At 53.6% G+C, this 17,840-nt stretch overlaps 2 protein-coding genes across 12 annotated transcripts in view; one reads left to right on the top strand and one right to left on the bottom strand.

The window, feature by feature from the left end:
- Positions 1-41: 41 nt before the first annotated feature.
- Positions 42-16,049, bottom strand: SYT11 (synaptotagmin 11). Of its 8 annotated transcripts, none has more exons than XR_009489800.1 (5): positions 15,891-16,049; positions 8,399-9,216; positions 6,620-6,743; positions 3,912-4,708; positions 42-3,694 (listed from the first exon to the last, which is right to left on the bottom strand). XR_009489800.1 is itself a non-coding variant. In XM_059870823.1 (4 exons), exons 1-4 carry the CDS (start codon positions 15,922-15,924, stop codon positions 4,398-4,400), a joined length of 1,287 nt encoding a protein of 428 aa, XP_059726806.1. In that variant the 5' UTR covers positions 15,925-16,049; the 3' UTR covers positions 42-4,397. The 8 variants fall into 8 exon arrangements, 3 of the variants coding, with proteins under 3 accessions (XP_059726806.1, XP_059726808.1, XP_059726809.1); XR_009489797.1 differs by having other exon boundaries at positions 42-3,911; positions 3,977-4,708; XR_009489798.1 differs by having other exon boundaries at positions 42-4,045; positions 4,113-4,708.
- Positions 16,050-16,450: 401 nt separating this feature from the next.
- The window catches only part of LOC132340055 (GON-4-like protein), a 52,194-nt gene continuing 50,804 nt past the window's right edge, over positions 16,451-17,840 (top strand). For 3 of the 4 annotated variants that reach the window (XR_009489796.1, XM_059870798.1, XM_059870796.1), the window contains exon 1: positions 16,451-16,783. Coding sequence is in view for 3 of the 4 variants with exons in the window: in XM_059870798.1 (XP_059726781.1) it covers positions 16,513-16,783 (271 nt within the window). In the remaining variant the exon portion in view is untranslated. The remainder of the gene's footprint in view (positions 16,784-17,840) is intronic. The other variant, XM_059870797.1, reaches the window with a different exon arrangement.

Here is a 17,840-nt window from a genome sequence, read left to right as displayed (position 1 = left end):
GTGTTCAGTGTTGGGTGCCACACACAGCAGAGGCAGCAAAATTAAAGTGATTTTCATTTTTATTTGCACGCTCAATGTGCCTGAACAAATTCAACATACAAGGTAGCATTACAGAATGTAGGTTAGCTTGTAGCATTATGCAGTTTCACACAGGTTGAGTTAGGTTTTTTTGCCTTTTATTCTTTGATTATTATTATTATTATTATTTATTATTTTCCACACAAAGTTGTAACTGTCCAAGTTCATTTTACAATAGAAGACACAAGGTAAAGAATAAACCACACCTGGGAGATTTTACAGTGAGTCTGCTGTCACTTACTGTCTATTTTTATGCTTTAAAAAATATAAATCTGCACATTTTCAGTTTCCTATTATTCCAGAAGAGTGTTGGAGCTACTCCTACCTGCCCGACAGCCTAAGTCTATTTACCCTGAGCATGTTTCCTTGACAAGAAATTCATTTTTTCCTTTCAACTAAAGGAATTTTAAGATCATCTAGGCTTAGTCATGCTTTTCACACCAAAGGGAGAAGGGAATTTTGTTGCTGCTTTTAGTCCTGGTCAGATTTTTGGGGTGGTGTTGGAAAAGCATTTTCTGAGGAAAAGTGGTGAAAAGTTGCTGGAATTGCAGCAACACAATTGCTTAGTGCAAAAAAAAAAAAAAAAAATCAGGATTGGAAGAGATTTTCCAAAAAGGGGAACTCTGAGCCACAGAGCTAGAAAAGAGTTTAGGACACTGAAAAAATCTCCCACAGCCTCAGGCAGAAATCCTGGTCCTGGGGATGGTGGAGGGGGAAAATCCTCCTGGGAGAGAGGCTCAGCAAGGGAGAAAAATCAACTTTTTAGAAATGAAGCCTTGGGAGAGATGGCAAAGTGCTGCTGCTCCCTGGGAGCCAGAGCCTGGCTCAGGCATTCCCATTTCAGGGCACAGAAAGGGAAAAGGATCATTTTTCCAGCAGGGATCCAAAATGCAGCAGCTGAGTCCTGTAAGTAGTTAAATGATAATTTTTAAAATAATTAGTCTGTTCTTTGCATTCCTGTTTGCATCCCAGAGGGCTCAGAGCTGCCTGGGATCAACCAAAGATTTGCAAAGTTTTGAATTTCCTTTCCTGCAAACCTGGGGCTGTGCAGGAGGAGCCTCTTTGCAAACCCAATTCTGCTTCTTGGAGAGCCCAGGAATGACAAATTAAAATTATTTCTGCTCAAGTCACCAGCACTGCTTCCCTGGGAGCAGAACAGCCAAATCCAGGATGCTGAGGGAGCACAGCCAAATTTATCAACTCTGCAGGGCTCCAACAGCCCCAGGGCCCTCTGGCCAGGGCCAGCTCCCCCTCAGGAGGTTCCCAGGCTCTGGAATCAGCCAGGATTTCAGGATTTCAGGATTCCAGCTCTGGAATCAGCCAGGACTTCAGGATTTCAGGATTCCAGCTCTGGAATCAGCCAGGACTTCAGGATTCCAGGATTCCAGCTCTGGGCCTGGCTCTGGAATCAGCCAGGATTCCAGGATTCCAGCTCTGGAATCAGCCAGGATTTCAGGATTCCAGGATTCCAGCTCTGGGCCTGGCTCTGCCCTGTCTGGGGGCTGCAGGATCATTTCTGAGCCATCATTTCTGGGATGAAGGGAGGATTTGTCACCTTGTCATGGCCTGGCTCAGCTCTGTGCTGCCACCAGACAGAAATGAGCAGAGTTTGCTGGGTCAGGATTGAAAGTTTCCTCAGCAATCCAGGGCACAGCAGAGTCTGGGGTTTCTTGGAGAAAAGAGAGGATGGGATCAAACTGAGCAGGATGAAATCAAATCAAACTGAGCAGGATTAAATGCAGAGAGGATTAAATCAAATGAAGCTGAGCGGGATTAAATGTAGATTGAGGATGGAATCAAATGAAACTGAGTTGGATTGAATCAAATTAATCTGGGCAGGATTAGATGCAGATTGAGGATGAAATTAAATGAATCTGTGCAGGATTAAATGCACAGAGAGGATGAAATCAAATGAAACTAAGCAGGATTAGATGCAGAGAGGATGAAATCAAATCAAACTGAGCAGGATTAAATGCAGATTGAGGATGAAATCAAATCAAACTGAGCAAAATTACATGCAGATTAAAGATGGAATCAAATGAAACTGAGCTGGATTAAATCAGATTAAACAGAGCAGGATTAAATAAAATGAAACTGAGCAGGATTAAATGCACAGAGAGGATGAAATCAAACAAAACTGAGCAGGATTAGATGCAGATTGAGGATGGAATCAGATGAATCTGATCAGGATTAGATGCAGATTGAGGATGGAATCAAGTGAAACCCAGCAGGATTAAATACAGATTAAAGATGGAATCAGATGAATCTGAGCAGGATTAGATGCAGAGAGGATGGAATTAGTGAAACCCAGCAGGATTAGATGCAGATTGAGGATGGAATCAGATGAATCTGAGCAGGATTAGATGCAGATTGAGGATGGAATCAGATGAATCTGAGCAGGATTAGATGCAGATTGAGGATGGAATCAGTGAAGCCCAGCAGGATTAGATGCAGATTGAGGATGGAATCAGTGAAGCCCAGCAGGATTTCCCCCATCCCTGCCCCCTGTGCCCAAAGCAATGGGATCTGGTTGGGGTTTGGATTCTCGGGTCCCCCCTGGGCTGCTGTGACCCCCAGCTCCCCCAGGACCATCTCAAGGACGAGGATTTCAGTGCCTGCCACAGAACTGTTCCTTCTCTGGAGGCCAGTGCCATTTTCCTCTTGTGCCAGTGCAGAATTCAGCTGGAATCGTGGCTGGGACCTCCCAAACCAGCACGGAACCGATGGGCAGGCGAGAAAAAATCGGGACGAGAAACGAGAGGTTCAACAGCAGAATGCAAAACTTTGGGAGAAGCCTGGTGAGGCCAGGCCAGTCCTGGTGGACACCAGCAGAGACAGCTCGGCACAAACACAACTCCATAGTGACAGAAAATGGGATTAAACCTGGTGTTGGCATGATACTGATCTCAGTTTGTAGTAGGCATGCAATAGCGTGAGTACACTGCTATGTATAGGTCACTTCTTGCTCTCTCAGCATTGATTTCCCTCTTTTAGGGTTTTGGTGCCCTGCAGAACCACATCAACCAATAGAACCTTGGTTTTCAGTTTCTTTCTTAGCCTTTATTCCCCACCTTTTTTTTTTTGTTTTTTGTTTGTTTTTTTTAGGGTTTTAGTGCCTTGCCAAACCACACCCACTAACGAGAACTTTGTTTGAAAATGATTTTTTTTTATGATTTAGTCCCCATTTTTTCAGGATTTTAGGGCCCTGCAAAAACCACATCAACTAAAGAGAACCTATTTTTAAAATTATTTCTTTATCATTTATTCCCCATTTTGTTTTATTTTTTGTAGATATTCCCCTATTTTTTAGGATTTTAGTGCCCTGCAGAAACCACATCAACTAAAGAGAATTTGTATTATTTTCCCATCATTCCTTCCCCAATTTCAGTGCCCTGCAGAACATGAACTAAAGAGAATTTTTATTATTAGTTTCCCATCATTCCTTCCCCAATTTTAGGATTTTAGTGCCTTGAAAAACCACATCAACTAAAGAGAATTTGTATTATTTCCCATCATTCCTTCCTCAATTTTAGTGCCCTGCAGAACATGAACTAAAGAGAATTTGGATTATTTCCCATCCTTCCCTCCCCAGTTTTAGCGCCCTGCAGAACATGAACTAAAGAGAATTTGGATTATTTTCCCATCCTTAATTCCCCAATTTTAGTGCCCTGCAGAACCACATGAGCTAAAGAGAATTTGGATTATTTCCCATCCTTCCCTCCCCAGTTTTAGGATTTTAGTGCCCTGCAGAACATGAACTAAAGAGAATTTGGATTATGTTCCCATCATTCCCTCCCCAATTTTAGGATTTTAGCGCCCTGCAGAACCATGACCTAAAGAGAATTTGGATTATTTCCCATCCTTCCCTCCCCAGTTTTAGTGCCCTGCAGAACATGACCTAAAGAGAATTTGGATTATGTTCCCATCATTCCCTCCCCAATTTTAGTGCCCTGCAGAACCACATTACCTAAAGAGAATTTGGATTCTTTTCCCATCCTTAATTCCCCAATTTTAGCGCCCTGCAGAACCATGACCTAAAGAGAATTTGGATTATGTTCCCATCCTTCCCTCCCCAATTTTAGGATTTTAGCGCCCTGCAGAACCACATGAACTAAAGAGAATTTGGATTCTGTTCCCACCCTTCCCCAATTTTAGCACCCTGCAGAACCACATGACCTAAAGAGAATTTGGATTCTGTTCCCACCCCTCCTTCCCCAATTTTAGCGCCCTGCAGAACCATGAGCTGAAGAGAACGCGGATTCTGTTCCCAGCCCTCCTTCCCCGTTCCCCCCCTGCGGCCCTCCCGCCCGTTCCCCGCTCTAGTACTCGCTCAGGCTGTGCCACTCGGCCACGGCCGCGCCGCCGCCGCCGCAGGCGCGCTGCCAGTGCTGGCGGCCCGCGGCCGTGGCGCTGTGCGCGCCCAGCACCAGCCGGCCCACGGCCTGGCTCTTGGTGGTGCGCTCGAAGGAGATCACCAGGAACTCCACGCTGACCTCGGGCACCAGCTCGGCCGCCAGCTCGTAGCTGAAGGACTCGTTGAACACGGGGTTCAGCGTGCACTTCTTGACGTGAGTCTTCTTCTTGGCGATGCGCTTGCGGCCGTAGTAAACGTTCACCTTGACGTAGGGGTCTGCGGGGGAGAGGGACACAGTGACACGGCCCGGGGGCACTGGGGGCACTGGGGGGGACTGGGGGCACTGGGGGGGACTGGGGGGGACTGGGGGGGGTACTGGGGGGGGTACTGGGGGGGACTGGGGGCACTGGAGGCACTGGTTGGCACTGGGGGCTCTGGGGGGGACTGGGAGGGACTGGGAGGGACTGGGGGGCACTAGGAGGGACTGGGGGGCACTGGGAGGGACTGGCACGGACTGGGGGGCACTGGGAGGGACTGGGGGGCACTGGGAGGGACTGGGAGGGACTGGGGAGGACTGGGAGATACTGGGGGGGACTGGGAGGGACTGGGGGAGACTGGGGGAGACTGGGGGAGACTGGGAGATACTGGGAGCTCCAGCATGGCCTGGGGGGCACTGGGAGGTACTGGGAGGTACTGCGAGCTCCAGCACAGCCTGGGAGGGACTGGGAGACACTGGGAGGTACTGCGAGCTCCAGCATGGCCTGGGAGGCTCTGGGAGGCACTGGGGGGCTGTGAGAGACACTGGGAGACACTGGGAGGAACTGGGAGGCTCTGGGAGATACTGGAACATACTGGGAGCCACTGGCTCCCAGTTTACCTACTGGGAGGCACTAGGGGGCACTGGGGGGCACTGGGAGCTACTGGGAGCTCCATCACGGTCTGGGAGACACTGGGAAGCTCTGGGAGGCACTGGGAGGCACTGGGAGGCACTGGTTTGGGCTGGGGGGGTTACAATCCCATTCCAGACCTTCCTCTACCCCAGGCAGAGATTTGGGCTCTGCTTTGGGCCGGGAGGGAGTTAAAAAAATCCCGTTCTACTCATCCCTGTCCCATTCCACACCTTCCTCTGCCCCAGGTGGCTCCAACCAGCTCCATCAGGGATTCTCCATTCCCTTCCCAGCTCCATCAGGGATTCTCCAGCCCCTTCCCAGCTCCATCAGGGATTCTCCATTCCCTTCCCAGCTCCATCAGGGATTCTCCATTCCCTTCCCAGCTCCCTCAGGAATTCTCCATCCCCTTCCCAGCTCCCTCAGGGATTCTCCATCCCCTTCCCAGCTCCTCAGGAATTCTCCAGCCCCTTCCCAGCTCCCCAGGAATTCTCCATTCCCTTCCCAGCTCCATCAGGAATTCTCCATTCCCTTCCCAGCTCCTCAGGGATTCTCCATCCCCTTCCCAGCTCCTCAGGAATTCTCCATTCCCTTCCCAGCTCCTCAGGAATTCTCCATTCCCTTCCCAGCTCCTCAGGAATTCTCCATTCCCTTCCCAGCTCCCTCAGGGATTCTCCATCCCCTTCCCAGCTCCTCAGGAATTCTCCAGCCCCTTCCCAGCTCCCCAGGAATTCTCCATTCCCTTCCCAGCTCCATCAGGAATTCTCCATTCCCTTCCCAGCTCCCTCAGGGATTCTCCATTCCCTTCCCAGCTCCCTCAGGAATTCTCCAGCCCTTGCCCAGCTCTGGACATGTTCCTCCAGGTCTTTCTTGACATGAGGATCTGAGGGGTTTTAGGAGCTCCAATCCCACTGATTTTTGGTGGATTTTCAGCAGCTGAGCCCCTCAGACTCTTCAGAAGTGTCCTGGGGTCCCACCAGGGCTGCCTTTAGGGCTCTGAGGGATTTGGGAGCTCCAATCCCACTGATTTTTGGTGGATCCTCAGCACCCTCAGGCTCTTCAGGAGTGTCCTGAGGTCTCACCTTGGGGGACCTGAGGGGTTTAGGAGCTCCACCACAGGTGAGGGATGGAGCACTCAGAGCAATCCAAACCCCTTAAGAAGAATTTGAAGAAAAAAAACCAAAAAACCCTGAACATCTACACAGCCCAACTCTTCATCTAACACCAAGGGAAAGCCCTGCAAGGTGAATTTGGGGATTTCTGCTTCTCCCACCCACTCCAAGGTGGAGAAAATAGCTTCTACCTGAGAGGCCAGTGATGTCCATCTTTGGCAAGTGCCTGGCCTTCAGCACCACCACAGTCATCCTCTGTGCCACGGGCTGGTAGGACAGGGACACCTGCAGCTCCCCTCTGCTGGTGCACTTCTGCCAGGAGAACACACAGAGCTCAGGACAAGGCGCTCCTCCTCCTGGGAGCTCCCCAGAACTCCCTCTGCTCCCCTTTAAAGGCTTCAGAAATGGAAAAAGGAGCCCCAGCTGTCTGAGGTGGAAGCAAAAAATCAGCAAAAATAGGAATTTGGGGGAAAAAAACTGAATTTGTGGCTGAGGATCTGCATCATTCCTGATCTGAGGCTTCCAGATCAAAAGCTCTGGGGTCACAGCCAGGTCAAAGGGTCACCCAACGTGGAAGAGATTCTTTTGAGGATCTTCCTGGTGAGCTGGACCTTCCCAGTGCTCAGATCCACCTCTGCAAGGTGGATATGTCACAAAAAAATAGGAATTTGTGGAAAAAACCAGAATTTGTGGCTGAGGATCTGCATCATTCCTGATCTGAAGGTTCCAGATCAAAAATCTCTGGGGTCAAACACAGCCATATCACACCAAAAATAGGAATTTGTGGAAAAAACCTGAATTTGTGGCTGAGGATCTGCATCATTCCTGATCTGAAGGTTCCAGATCAAAAGCTCTGGGGTCACAGCCAGGGTAAAGGGTCACCCAACGTGGAAGAGATTCTCTTGAGGATCTCCCTGGTGAGCTGGACCTTCCCAGTGCTCAGATCCATCACTGCAAGGTGGATATATCACACCAAAAATAAGAATTTGGGGGAAAAAACAGAATTTGTGGCTGAGGATCTGCATCATTCCTGATCTGAAGGTTCCAGATCAAAAATCTCTGGGGTCAAACACAGCCATGTCACACCAAAAATATGAAACTGGGGGAAAAACCTGAATTTGTGGCTGAGGATCTGCATCATTCCTGATCTGAAGGTTCCAGATCAAAAGCTCTGGGGTCACAGCCAGGGCAAAGGGTCACCAAACATGGGAGTGACTTCTGTGTTCCTTCTGAGGATCTCCCTGGTGAGCTGGACCTTCCCAGTGCTCAGATCCATCACTGCAAGGTGGATATATCACACCAAAAATAAGAATTTGGGGGAAAAAACCAGAATTTGTGGCTGAGGATCTGCATCATTCCTGATCTGAAGGTTCCAGATCAAAAATCTCTGGGGTCAAACACAGCCATATCACACCAAAAATATGAAACTGGGGGAGAAAACAGAATTTGTGGCTGAGGATCTGCATCACTCCTGATCTGAAGGTTCCAGATCAAAAGCTCTGGGGTCACAACCAGGGCAAAGAGTCACCCAACGTGGAAGAGATTCTTTTGAGGATCTTCCTGGTGAGCTGGACCTTGCAAGTGCTCAGATCCACCTCTGCAAGGTGGATATGTCACAAAAAAATATGAATTTGTGGAAAAAACAGAATTTGTGGCTGAGGATCTGCATCACTCCTGATCTGAAGGTTCCAGATCAAAAGCTCTGGGGTCACAGCCAGGCCAAAGGGTCACCCCAGGTGGAAGAGATTCTTTTGAGGATCTCCCTGGTGAGCTGGACCTTCCCAGTGCTCAGATCCATCACTGCAAGGTGGATATATCACACCAAAAATAAGAATTTGGGGGAAAAAACCAGAATTTGTGGCTGAGGATCTGCATCACTCCTGATCTGAAGGTTCCAGATCAAAAGCTCTGGGGTCACAGCCAGGCCAAAGGGTCACCCCAGGTGGAAGCAGGGTGAACACACTCACCTGTATGTTCCTTTTGAGGATCTCCCTGGTGAGCTGGACCTTGCCAGTGCTGGGATCCACCCCCGCCAGGGGCACCATCACCTCCCCGATCACATCATCCCGGGAGAAGCGGTCGAAGCTGAGCACCAGGAAGTGCAGCACCAGGTCCTGCAGGTGGCTGTAGGGGATCCCGTAGAAGGTGAAGGTCTCGTCGAACACGGGCTCCAGCGTCTTGCGCAGCACGCGGGTCTTGACGCGGTGCCTCTTGTCGGGCAGAATCGTCATCTTGATGTAAGGGTCGGAGCTCTGGGTGTGCTCATCCATCACGGGCAGCCCGTGGGCCTCCTGGATGGTGACCACCAGGGCTTTTTTGGGGAAGTTGTAGTCCACTGAGAAAGTCAGGTCTCCCAGCAGGACGTCGTCGCCCGGCGAGGAGGGAGAGGAGGTTTTGCTCCCTCCCGGGGTGAGGCTTTGATCCGGGCTGAGTTCATCTCCATACTCGACTTTGATGGGGAGCTGCTCCACCTGGGGGGGTCCCTCTGGAGCCTTGTTGGGGCCCACCAAGCCAGCCTCAGCAGCATCCACCAGCAGGTTCCCCCCGCTGCCCCCCTCCCTGGCCGGGCCGCTCTTGTCTCTGCGGATCCGGTTGATTTTCTTCTTGTTGCTCAAGGTCTCCGGGTAGATGCTGATGCCTTTCAGCATGTGAATGAATTTGTAGGGGGGGGTTTTGTGCTTCTTTTCTGCTTGCTGGTGACAGCATGTCCACACAAAGACTGTGACTGAGACAGAAACCACCAGCACAGTGGCTCCAATGAGTCCTGCCACCACGGGGGACACATCTGTGGGAGGACAAGGCAGTGAGGAGCAGCACAGCTGGCTGTGATCCACACACTCCTGCTGGGCTTTTAATTCTGGCATCTGCCCATCACAGCTTCCCCAAAATTGATTTCTCACACTCCTAAGGCATGCCTGACCTGTGTTCCATGAGCTAAGGAAGGATCTCTGTCCTGCCATAATGAGGGACACATCTGTGGGAGGACAAGGCAGTGAGGAGCAGCACAGCTGGCTGTGATCCACACACTCCTGCTGGGCTTTTAATTCTAGGATCTGCCTCTCAGAGCTTCCCAAAATTTATTTCTCACACTCCTAAGGCATGCCTGACCTGTGTTCCATGAGCTAAGAAGGATCTCTGTCCTGCCATCACGGGGACACATCTGTGGGAGGACAAGGCAGTGAGGAGCAGCACCGCTGGCTGTGATCTACACACTCCTGCTGGGCTTTTAATTCTAGGATCTGCCCATCACAGCTTCCCCAAAATTCATTTCTCACACTTCTAAATCATGTCTGACCTGTGTTCCATGAGCTAAGGAAGGATTTCTGTCCTGCCATAATGAGGAACACATCTGTGGGCAGTGAGGAGGAACACACCTGGCTGCAGATACTCACACTCCTGTCATGCTCTTAATTCCAAGATCTGCCTCTCACAGCTTCCCAGACACCATTTTTTATCTCTAAATTGATTTCTCACACTCCTAAGGCATGCCTGACCTGTGTTCCATGAGCTAAGGAAGGATCCCTGTCCTGCCATAATGAGGAACACATCTGTGGGAGGACAAGGCAGTGAGGAGCAGCACAGCTGGCTGTGATCCACACACTCCTGCTGGGCTTTTAATTCTGGCATCTGCCCATCACAGCTTCCCCAAATATCACTTCTGTCTCTAAATTCATTTCTCACACTCCTAAGGCATGTCTGACCTGTGTTCCATGAGCTAAGGAAGGATCTCTGTCCTGCCACCACGGGGACACACCTGTGGGCAGTGAGGAGGAACACGCCTGGCTGCAGATCTACACATTTCTGTCATGCTCTTAATTCCAAGATCTGCCTCTCACAGCTTCCCAGACACCATTTTTTATCTCTAAATTGATTTTTCACACTCCTAAATCATGCCTGACCTGTTTTCCATGAGCTAAGGAAGGATCCCTGTCCTGCCATAATGAGGAACACATCTGTGGGAGGACAAGGCAGTGAGGAGCAGCACAGCTGGCTGTGATCCACACACTCCTGCTGGGCTTTTAATTCTGGCATCTGCCCATCACAGCTTCCCCAAAATTCATTTCTCACACTCCTAAGGCATGCCTGACCTGTGTTCCATGAGCTAAGGAAGGATCTCTGTCCTGTCACCCCAGGGGAGGGCAAGGCAGTGAGGAGCAGCACCGCTGGCTGTGATCTACACACTCCTGTTGGGTGTTTAATTCCAAGATCTGCCCATCACAGCTTCCCCAAAATTGATTTCTCACACTCCTAAATCATGCCTGACCTGTGTTCCATGAGCTAAGGAAGGATTTCTGTCCTGCCACCACGGGGACACACCTGTGGGCAGTGAGGAGGAACACGCCTGGCTGCAGACCTACACACTCCTGTCGTGCTTTTAATTCTGCCATCTGCCCATCACAGCTTCCCCAAAATTCATTTCTCACACTCCTAAATCATTCCTGACCTGTGTTCCATGAGCTAAGGAAGGATTTCTGTCCTGCCACCACGGGGACACACCTGTGGGCAGTGAGGAGGAACACGCCTGGCTGCAGACCTACACACTCCTGTTGGGCTTTTAATTCTAGGATCTGCCTCTCACAGCTTCCCCAAAATTCATTTCTCACACTCCTAAATCATGTCTGACCTGTGTTCCATGAGCTAAGGAAGGATCTCTTTCCTGCCACCACGGGACACACCTGTGGGCAGTGAGGAGGAACACACCTGGCTGCAGATACTCACACTCCTGTCATGCTCTTAATTCCAGGATCTGCCCATCACAGCTTGCCCGACTCCATTTTTAATCTCTAAATTGATTTCTCACTCTCCTTAGGCATGCCTGACCCGTTCCATGAGCTAAAGATCTCTCTCCTGCCACCACGGGGACACATCTGTGGGAGGACAAGGCAGTGAGGAGCAGCACAGCTGGCTGCAGATACTCACACTCCTGTCGTGCTGTTAATTCCAGGATCTGCCCATCACAGCTTCCCAGACTCCATTTTTAATCTCTAAATTGATTTCTCACACTCCTAAATCATGTCTGACCTGTGTTCCATGAACTAAGGAAGGATCTCTGTCCTGCCACCACGGGACACACCTGTGGGCAGTGAGGAGGAACACACCTGGCTGCAGATACTCACACTCCTGACGTGCTCTTAATTCCAGGATCTGCCCATCACAGCTTGCCCAGACTCCATTTTTATCTCTAAATTGATTTCTCACTCTCCTTAGGCATGCCTGACCCGTTCCATGAGCTAAGGATCTCCAACTGTTGGCTCCTTATCTTGCCAAACCCAGCTCCTGCATCAGCAGCATCTCCATAGGAACGCTGCCTCTTGATGTGCAGGAAACATTTCCTTTCATTTTTTTAATGCCCTGTTCAGGAACGTTACACAATTCTGTTTTCCCAACAGGGAGGGAGTAATAAACATGGCCATCACGCTGGGTTTGAGATTTCCTTCACTGACAATTTTGAAAAGACCCCAAAAAAGGGTTGTTTTGCCCTGGATTTTGTGGTTGAAGCCAGGGGTAAACATGAAATCTCCCAACAGACAGAAAATCCTGGGCTGGGATTTAGGGATGAGCTGATATTTTCCAGATTTTATGCCAACTGTGTTAATCAGTAATGGCAAGGCAGAATAAAAATTTTTTAAAAAATTTTAAAATTTTCAAAAAACCCCAATAATTTTTATCTGCTTCTTTGCTGATGGATGATTTTGGAGAAGTTTTAGCAAGGCACAGGATGAACCCAGAGGTGCTGAGCTCCCCAGGGCAGCACTGACATCCTCCAGCAATTCTGAGAGCCTGGGCTGGGTGGAGATGCACAAAGAGCTGGGGTTGGTTGTTCCCTCTGAAAAGGGCAGGAAAAGGAGGGGAACTTTTGCTCTCTGCAGTTTCTTTGGGAGCTTTTAACTGTCATGTAACTTATTTTTGTATTCCTGGTTTTAAAGCCATTTTCTTTTATTTTTTTGGAAGCCAGCAAACAAACAAAAAGCCCTCTAGCCCCAAGTTTGTTTCTTTCAGAAATTGTCCAAACCACTCCTTTACCAAAATGACAATGGTGGCAGTACCCAAATGAGGTTTAAAAATGTAAACTTGTCTCATTTTCCTCTTCATTCTGTACCACAGCCAGGAGGAAATAATCTCCTGACCTCATCCTTGAAGCTACAGAGAGCACCAGGAGTTTGGGTTTTCACCATTTTCTGAGGGTAACAGGCTCTAAACTGAGCACCTGAGGCTCAGGGAAAATGGTTTTGCCTGCTCCCAGAAGTGGAAAAATCCCTTTCAGTGACACAGAAACCTTTCTGACCTGCAGCTGGAATCTTTGGCTGATTCCACAGAGAAACCTGTCCCAGGTCTCACTGCAGAGCCTGGGATTGAATTAGTGAAAGCAAGAAAAATTCATCATTCTGCCAAAACACCGCCCCAAAAACCCAACTCGAGTTTGTTAATTAATGTTCCCTCTTTGATAGGAGGCAAATGACTTAAAAGGCTTTGGGGATGTGTAAAAAAATGCTGAAACCCCATTCTTATTTTTATTTTTATCCTTAATTCTCATTCTTGGTGTGTGTTTTATTTCTACTGTGTCCTCACAGGATCAACTCTTGCACCTCTGATGAGACAATTACAGAAGCAGCACCCAACAGCCTCACCAGAAAGCACCAAATAAATCTTTTCTCTCACCAAATTATTGTAAATCTAAAAATTATTTCAACTCTGAATATTATTTCAGCTCTGAACATGATCTCCTCCCGAGCCTGTTTGTGCCTCAGTTGCTCACAATCCCCCTTGTGTAATTATTCCCTGTTTGTGTAATTACTCCATCCATCCTTTAGTCATGTTTCCATAATCTCTGAAAACTGCACGGATCTAAAGCTGCCTGAACCAAATTTTAGTGAAGTTTTGCAGCTTTCAATGTCCCCTTGAAATGGCAGCACAGCCTCCCTCCAGCACAGCAGAATTTGGTTTTTTATCCAAACTGTGGAAGCTTTGTTCTGACATAAGCCTACAATTTGACCAAAACAAAATCAAAAATCACCTCCCCCCCAAAAAAAATCTCCTTTTAAACCTGATCTTTGCTAAGGATATGGTTAAATATCCCCAAAGAATCTGGGATTCAGAGGAAATGCAGCAGCCAGCCATGCCCAGGGCCTGCAGGGTGGCAGGGGAAGGTCAGAGGGGGCTGCAGGACAGGAGGGGGGAGCTTGGGATGCCCAGAGCTGGAGGAACCCCCACCCTCCTCACCCCGGGGCTGCACCAAAACCATCCCAAACCCCAGAGGTTCTGGGCCCCAAAACCATCCCAAACCCCAGAGGTTCTGGGCCCCAAAACCATCCCAAACCCCAGAGGTTCTGGGCCCCAAAACCATCCCAAACCCCAGCGGTTCTGGGGCCCCAAAACCATCCCAAACCCCAGCGGTTCTGGGCCCCAAAACCATCCCAAACCCCAGAGGTTCTCAGCACCAAAACCATCCCAAACCCCAGCGGTTCTGGGCCCCAAACCATCCCAAACCCCAGCGGTTCTGGGCCCCCAAAACCATCCCAAACCCCAGAGGTTCTGGGCCCCCAAACCATCCCAAACCCCAGCGGTTCTGGGCCCCAAAACCATCCCAAATTCTCGGCCCCAAAACCATCCCAAACCCAGCAGTGCTCTGCACCCAAAACCATCAAAAACCTCTGATGTTCTGGGCCCCCAAACCATCCCAAACCTCAGATGTTCTCAGCACCAAAACCACCCCAAATTCTCAGCCCCCAAAACCATCCCAACCCCAGTGGTTCTCGGCCCCAAAACCATCCCAAACCTCAGGGGTTCTCAACACCAAAAACACTCCAAATTCTCATCCTCATAAACCATCCCAAACCCAGCGATTCTCATCCCCAAAACCATCCCAACCCCAGATGTTCTGGGCCCCAAAACCATCCCAAACCCAGCGGTTTTGATTCCCAAAACCATCCCAAAGCCCAGAGGTTCTCAGCACCAAAACCATCCCAAATTCTCGGCCCCAAAACCATCCCAAACCCAGCAGTTCTGGGCCCAAAAACCATCCCAAATACCAGCGGTTCTCAGCCCCAAAACCATCCCAAATTCTTGGCCCTGAAAACCATCATGAACCCCAGCAATTCAGGGCTCCCAAACCATCCCAAACCCAAGTAGTTCTGTGCCCCAAAACCATCCCAAACCCCAGCGGTTCTCAGCCCCAAAACCATCCCAAATTCTCGGCCCCCAAAACCATCCCGAACCCCAGCAATTCAGGGCTCCCAAACCATCCCAAACCCCAGCGGTTCTCAGCCCCAAAACCATCCCAAACCCCAGCGGTTCTCAGCCCCAAAACCATCCCAAACTGCAGAGGTTCTCAGCTCCAAAAACACCCCAAATTCTCGGCCCCCAAACCCATCCCAACCCCAGCAATTCAGGGCTCCCAAACCATCCCAAACCCAAGTAGTTCTCAGCCCCAAAACCATCCCAAATTCTCGGCCCCCAAACCCATCCCAACCCCAGCAATTCAGGGCTCCCAAACCACCCCAAACCCAAGTAGTTCTGGGCCCCAAACCCATCCCAACCCCAGCAATTCAGGGCTCCCAAACCACCCCAAACCCAAGTAGTTCTGGGCCCCAAACCCATCCCAACCCCAGCGGTTCTCGGCCCGACGCTGCCGGGCAGGGCCCGCACGGAGCTCAGCGGGCCTTGGAGCGTCTCCACCGCCCCCGCGGCGCTCCCGGTACCGGCTCCCGGCTCCGCCCGGGCCGGTTCCCCCTCCCCGCCGCCGAGCATCCCCCGGTAACCCCGGGCAGGCCCCGCCTGGTGGCGCCGGTGCCGGTGCCGCAGCCGCCCCGGGGAGCGCGAACAAAGGCCGGGGCGCGGCGCGGCCCGGCACAGACATCACGTCATCGGCCCGGGCTGCACCTGCCGCCACCGGGCCCCGCTCCGCCAGCGACCGCCGGCACCGGCACCGCGCCCGCGGCCGAGCGCTGGCACCGGCCCAGCGCAGAGAGCGCGGGGGGAGCGGCATCGCCCGGCCCGCGGGGGCGGAGGGGCCGCAGGAGGCTGAGGGAGCGGGGGATGCTGAGGGGCCGGGGATGCTGAGGGGCCGGGGGATGCTGAGGGAGCGGGGGATGCTGAGGGGCCGGGGGATGCTGAGGGGCCGGGGGATGCTGAGGGGCCGGGATATGCTGAGGGAGCGGGGGATGCTGAGGGAGCGGGGGATGCTGAGGGGCCGGGGGATGCTGAGGGGCCGGGCGATGCTGAGGGAGAGGGCCCGGGCGATGCTGAGGGGCCGGGGGATGCTGAGGGGCCGGGCGATGCTGAGGGAGTGGGCCCGGGCGATGCTGAGGGGCCGGGCGATGCTGAGGGGCGGCGGGTGCGGAGGCCCCGGAGCGGCGCTCCCATCCCCGCGCGGCCACAGCGGGGCCGAAGGCGCCGCGCACGGCCCGGCCCCGGGGGCGCCTGTCGGGCCCGGGCCCACCGCGGCCCGGCCGCACTCACCGAAGCCGGGGTGGACGCTGGTGATCTCGGCCATGGCCCCGCCGAGGCCGGGGCCGCGGGGGTGCGGGCCCGGTGCGGAGGATGCTGGCGGCCGGGATGCAGGAGCTGCCGACTGGTCCCGCTGCGGCGCTCGCCCCGCCCGGCCCCGCCCCGCCCGCGGCGGCCCCGCCCGGCGGTGACTCGGCAACTGTCGGGGCTCCGGGCGCGGAGCCGCGGGGCGTGTGCCCGCGGTGCCTGAGCCCCGCTCCCACCGGGAGCCGACGGCACCGGCGGCACCGGGCGGACCCGCTGCGCTCCACGGGGACACCCCCGGCGGAGGCGGAGGCGGCGGCGGCGGCGGCGGGCGGGGGGCTGGCAGCGGGCAGCGGGGTGTGTGAGTGTCTCTGTGTGTGTGAGGTGTTAAGGGCCGCACCGGGCCCCGGCGGCGGCGCCCTGCCAAGATGGCGGTGACCGCGCTCGGTGCCCCCCCCACCCCCCCTCCCGGCCCCGCCTCACCGGGGCCCCGCCGGGACCGGCCCCGGTCGCGCATGCGCGGGGCGAGCCCCGGGCGCTTCCGCTTCCTGCGCGGCGAGCGGCACCGGGCGGCCCGAGCGGGGCCCGAGCGGCACCGGGCGGCCCCGCCATGGCCATGGCGCTGAAGATGCTGCCCTGCAAGAAGCGCCGAGCGGCGGCGGCGGCGGCGGGGCCGCCGAGCCCCAGGGAGCGCGGGGAGGACGCGGAGCTGCCCGGAGGCTCCGGTGCTGCCGATGGAGGCGGCTCCGCCAGGCCCGCGGGGAGGGGGCCCGGGGAGGCCTCGCCGAAGAGCGGGAGGAAGCCCCCGGTGAGGGCGGCCCTGAGCCCCGGGCAGGAGCTCCCCGCGGGGCCCGGCAGCCCGGCGGCGGCGGCGGCGGAAGGTACCGGGAGTGGCGGCGGCTTTGCGCCCTGGGATTTCGTGTTTGTTTTGTTTTTGGGGTTTTTTTTTTCCCTAAGGAAGTGTTACAGATTAAAACGAAACCGAGGTTTTTTTCCCGGTGTTTTCTCATCCCTGGAAGTGTCCAGGGCTGGGCTGGGATGGTGGAAGGTGTCCGTGCCGTGGCAGGGCTGCGGTGGCATTGATGGGATTGGTGGGATCTGTGGGATTTGTGTTCCCTCCCCACACGAACCATTCTGGGATTATTTGAGGAATGGTCCCTGGATGTTTCTTAGCCCCCGTGAGGCCGGAGATGAGGGGCTTGGAGCATCTCTGTGCCCAGGAAAGGCTGAGGGAGCTGGGGCTGCTCAGCCTGGAGAGGAGCCCCAGGGAGAGGGGTCAGCCCTGGCTGTCCCTGAGTGTCCCCAGGTGTCTCCGCGTGTCTCTGGGTTTCCGTGGGTGTCCCCAGGTGTCCCTGTGTGTTCTAGTCTGTCCCAGCCTGTCCCTGGGTGTCTCTGAATGTACCGGGGTGTCCCAGTGTCTGTCTGTCCCTGTGTCTGTCCCTGTCTGTCTGTCCCTGTGTCTGTCCCTGTGTCTGTCCCTGTCTGTCTGTCCCTGTGTCTGTCCCTGTGTCTGTCCCAGTCTGTCCCAGTCTGTCCCAGTCTGTCTGTCCCTGTGTGCAGAGGTCAGGGCAGCCCCAGGCTCTGCTCCAGGCCCAGCCATGGCCCCAGAGCCACGGGCAGGGCCTGAGCCCAGGAGCTGCCCCTGCCCAGGAGGCAGAACTGCTGCCCTGGGCAGTGCCAGCCCTGAGCAGAGCCCAGAGAGGCTGTGGAGCCTCCCTGCCTGGGGGTCCCAGAGCCACCTGGGCCCACCTGTGCCCTGGGATGGCCCTGCACACCTGGGGACCCCAGAGCCACCTGGGCCCACCTGTGCCCTGGGGTGGCCCTGCCCACCTGGGCCCACCTGTGCCCTGGGGTGGCCCTGCCTGCAGAGGGTGGCACAGGTGACCCTCTGTGGCCCTTCAGACTCGATGGATTCTGTGTTTCTCAGTGAGAATCACC

The sequence above is a fragment of the Haemorhous mexicanus genome, chromosome 31, assembly GCF_027477595.1.
Source record: "Haemorhous mexicanus isolate bHaeMex1 chromosome 31, bHaeMex1.pri, whole genome shotgun sequence".
NCBI lineage: Eukaryota > Metazoa > Chordata > Aves > Passeriformes > Fringillidae > Haemorhous > Haemorhous mexicanus.
The sequence above is the reverse complement of the archived record's forward strand: the minus strand, read 5'-3'. Positions and strand labels throughout refer to the sequence as shown.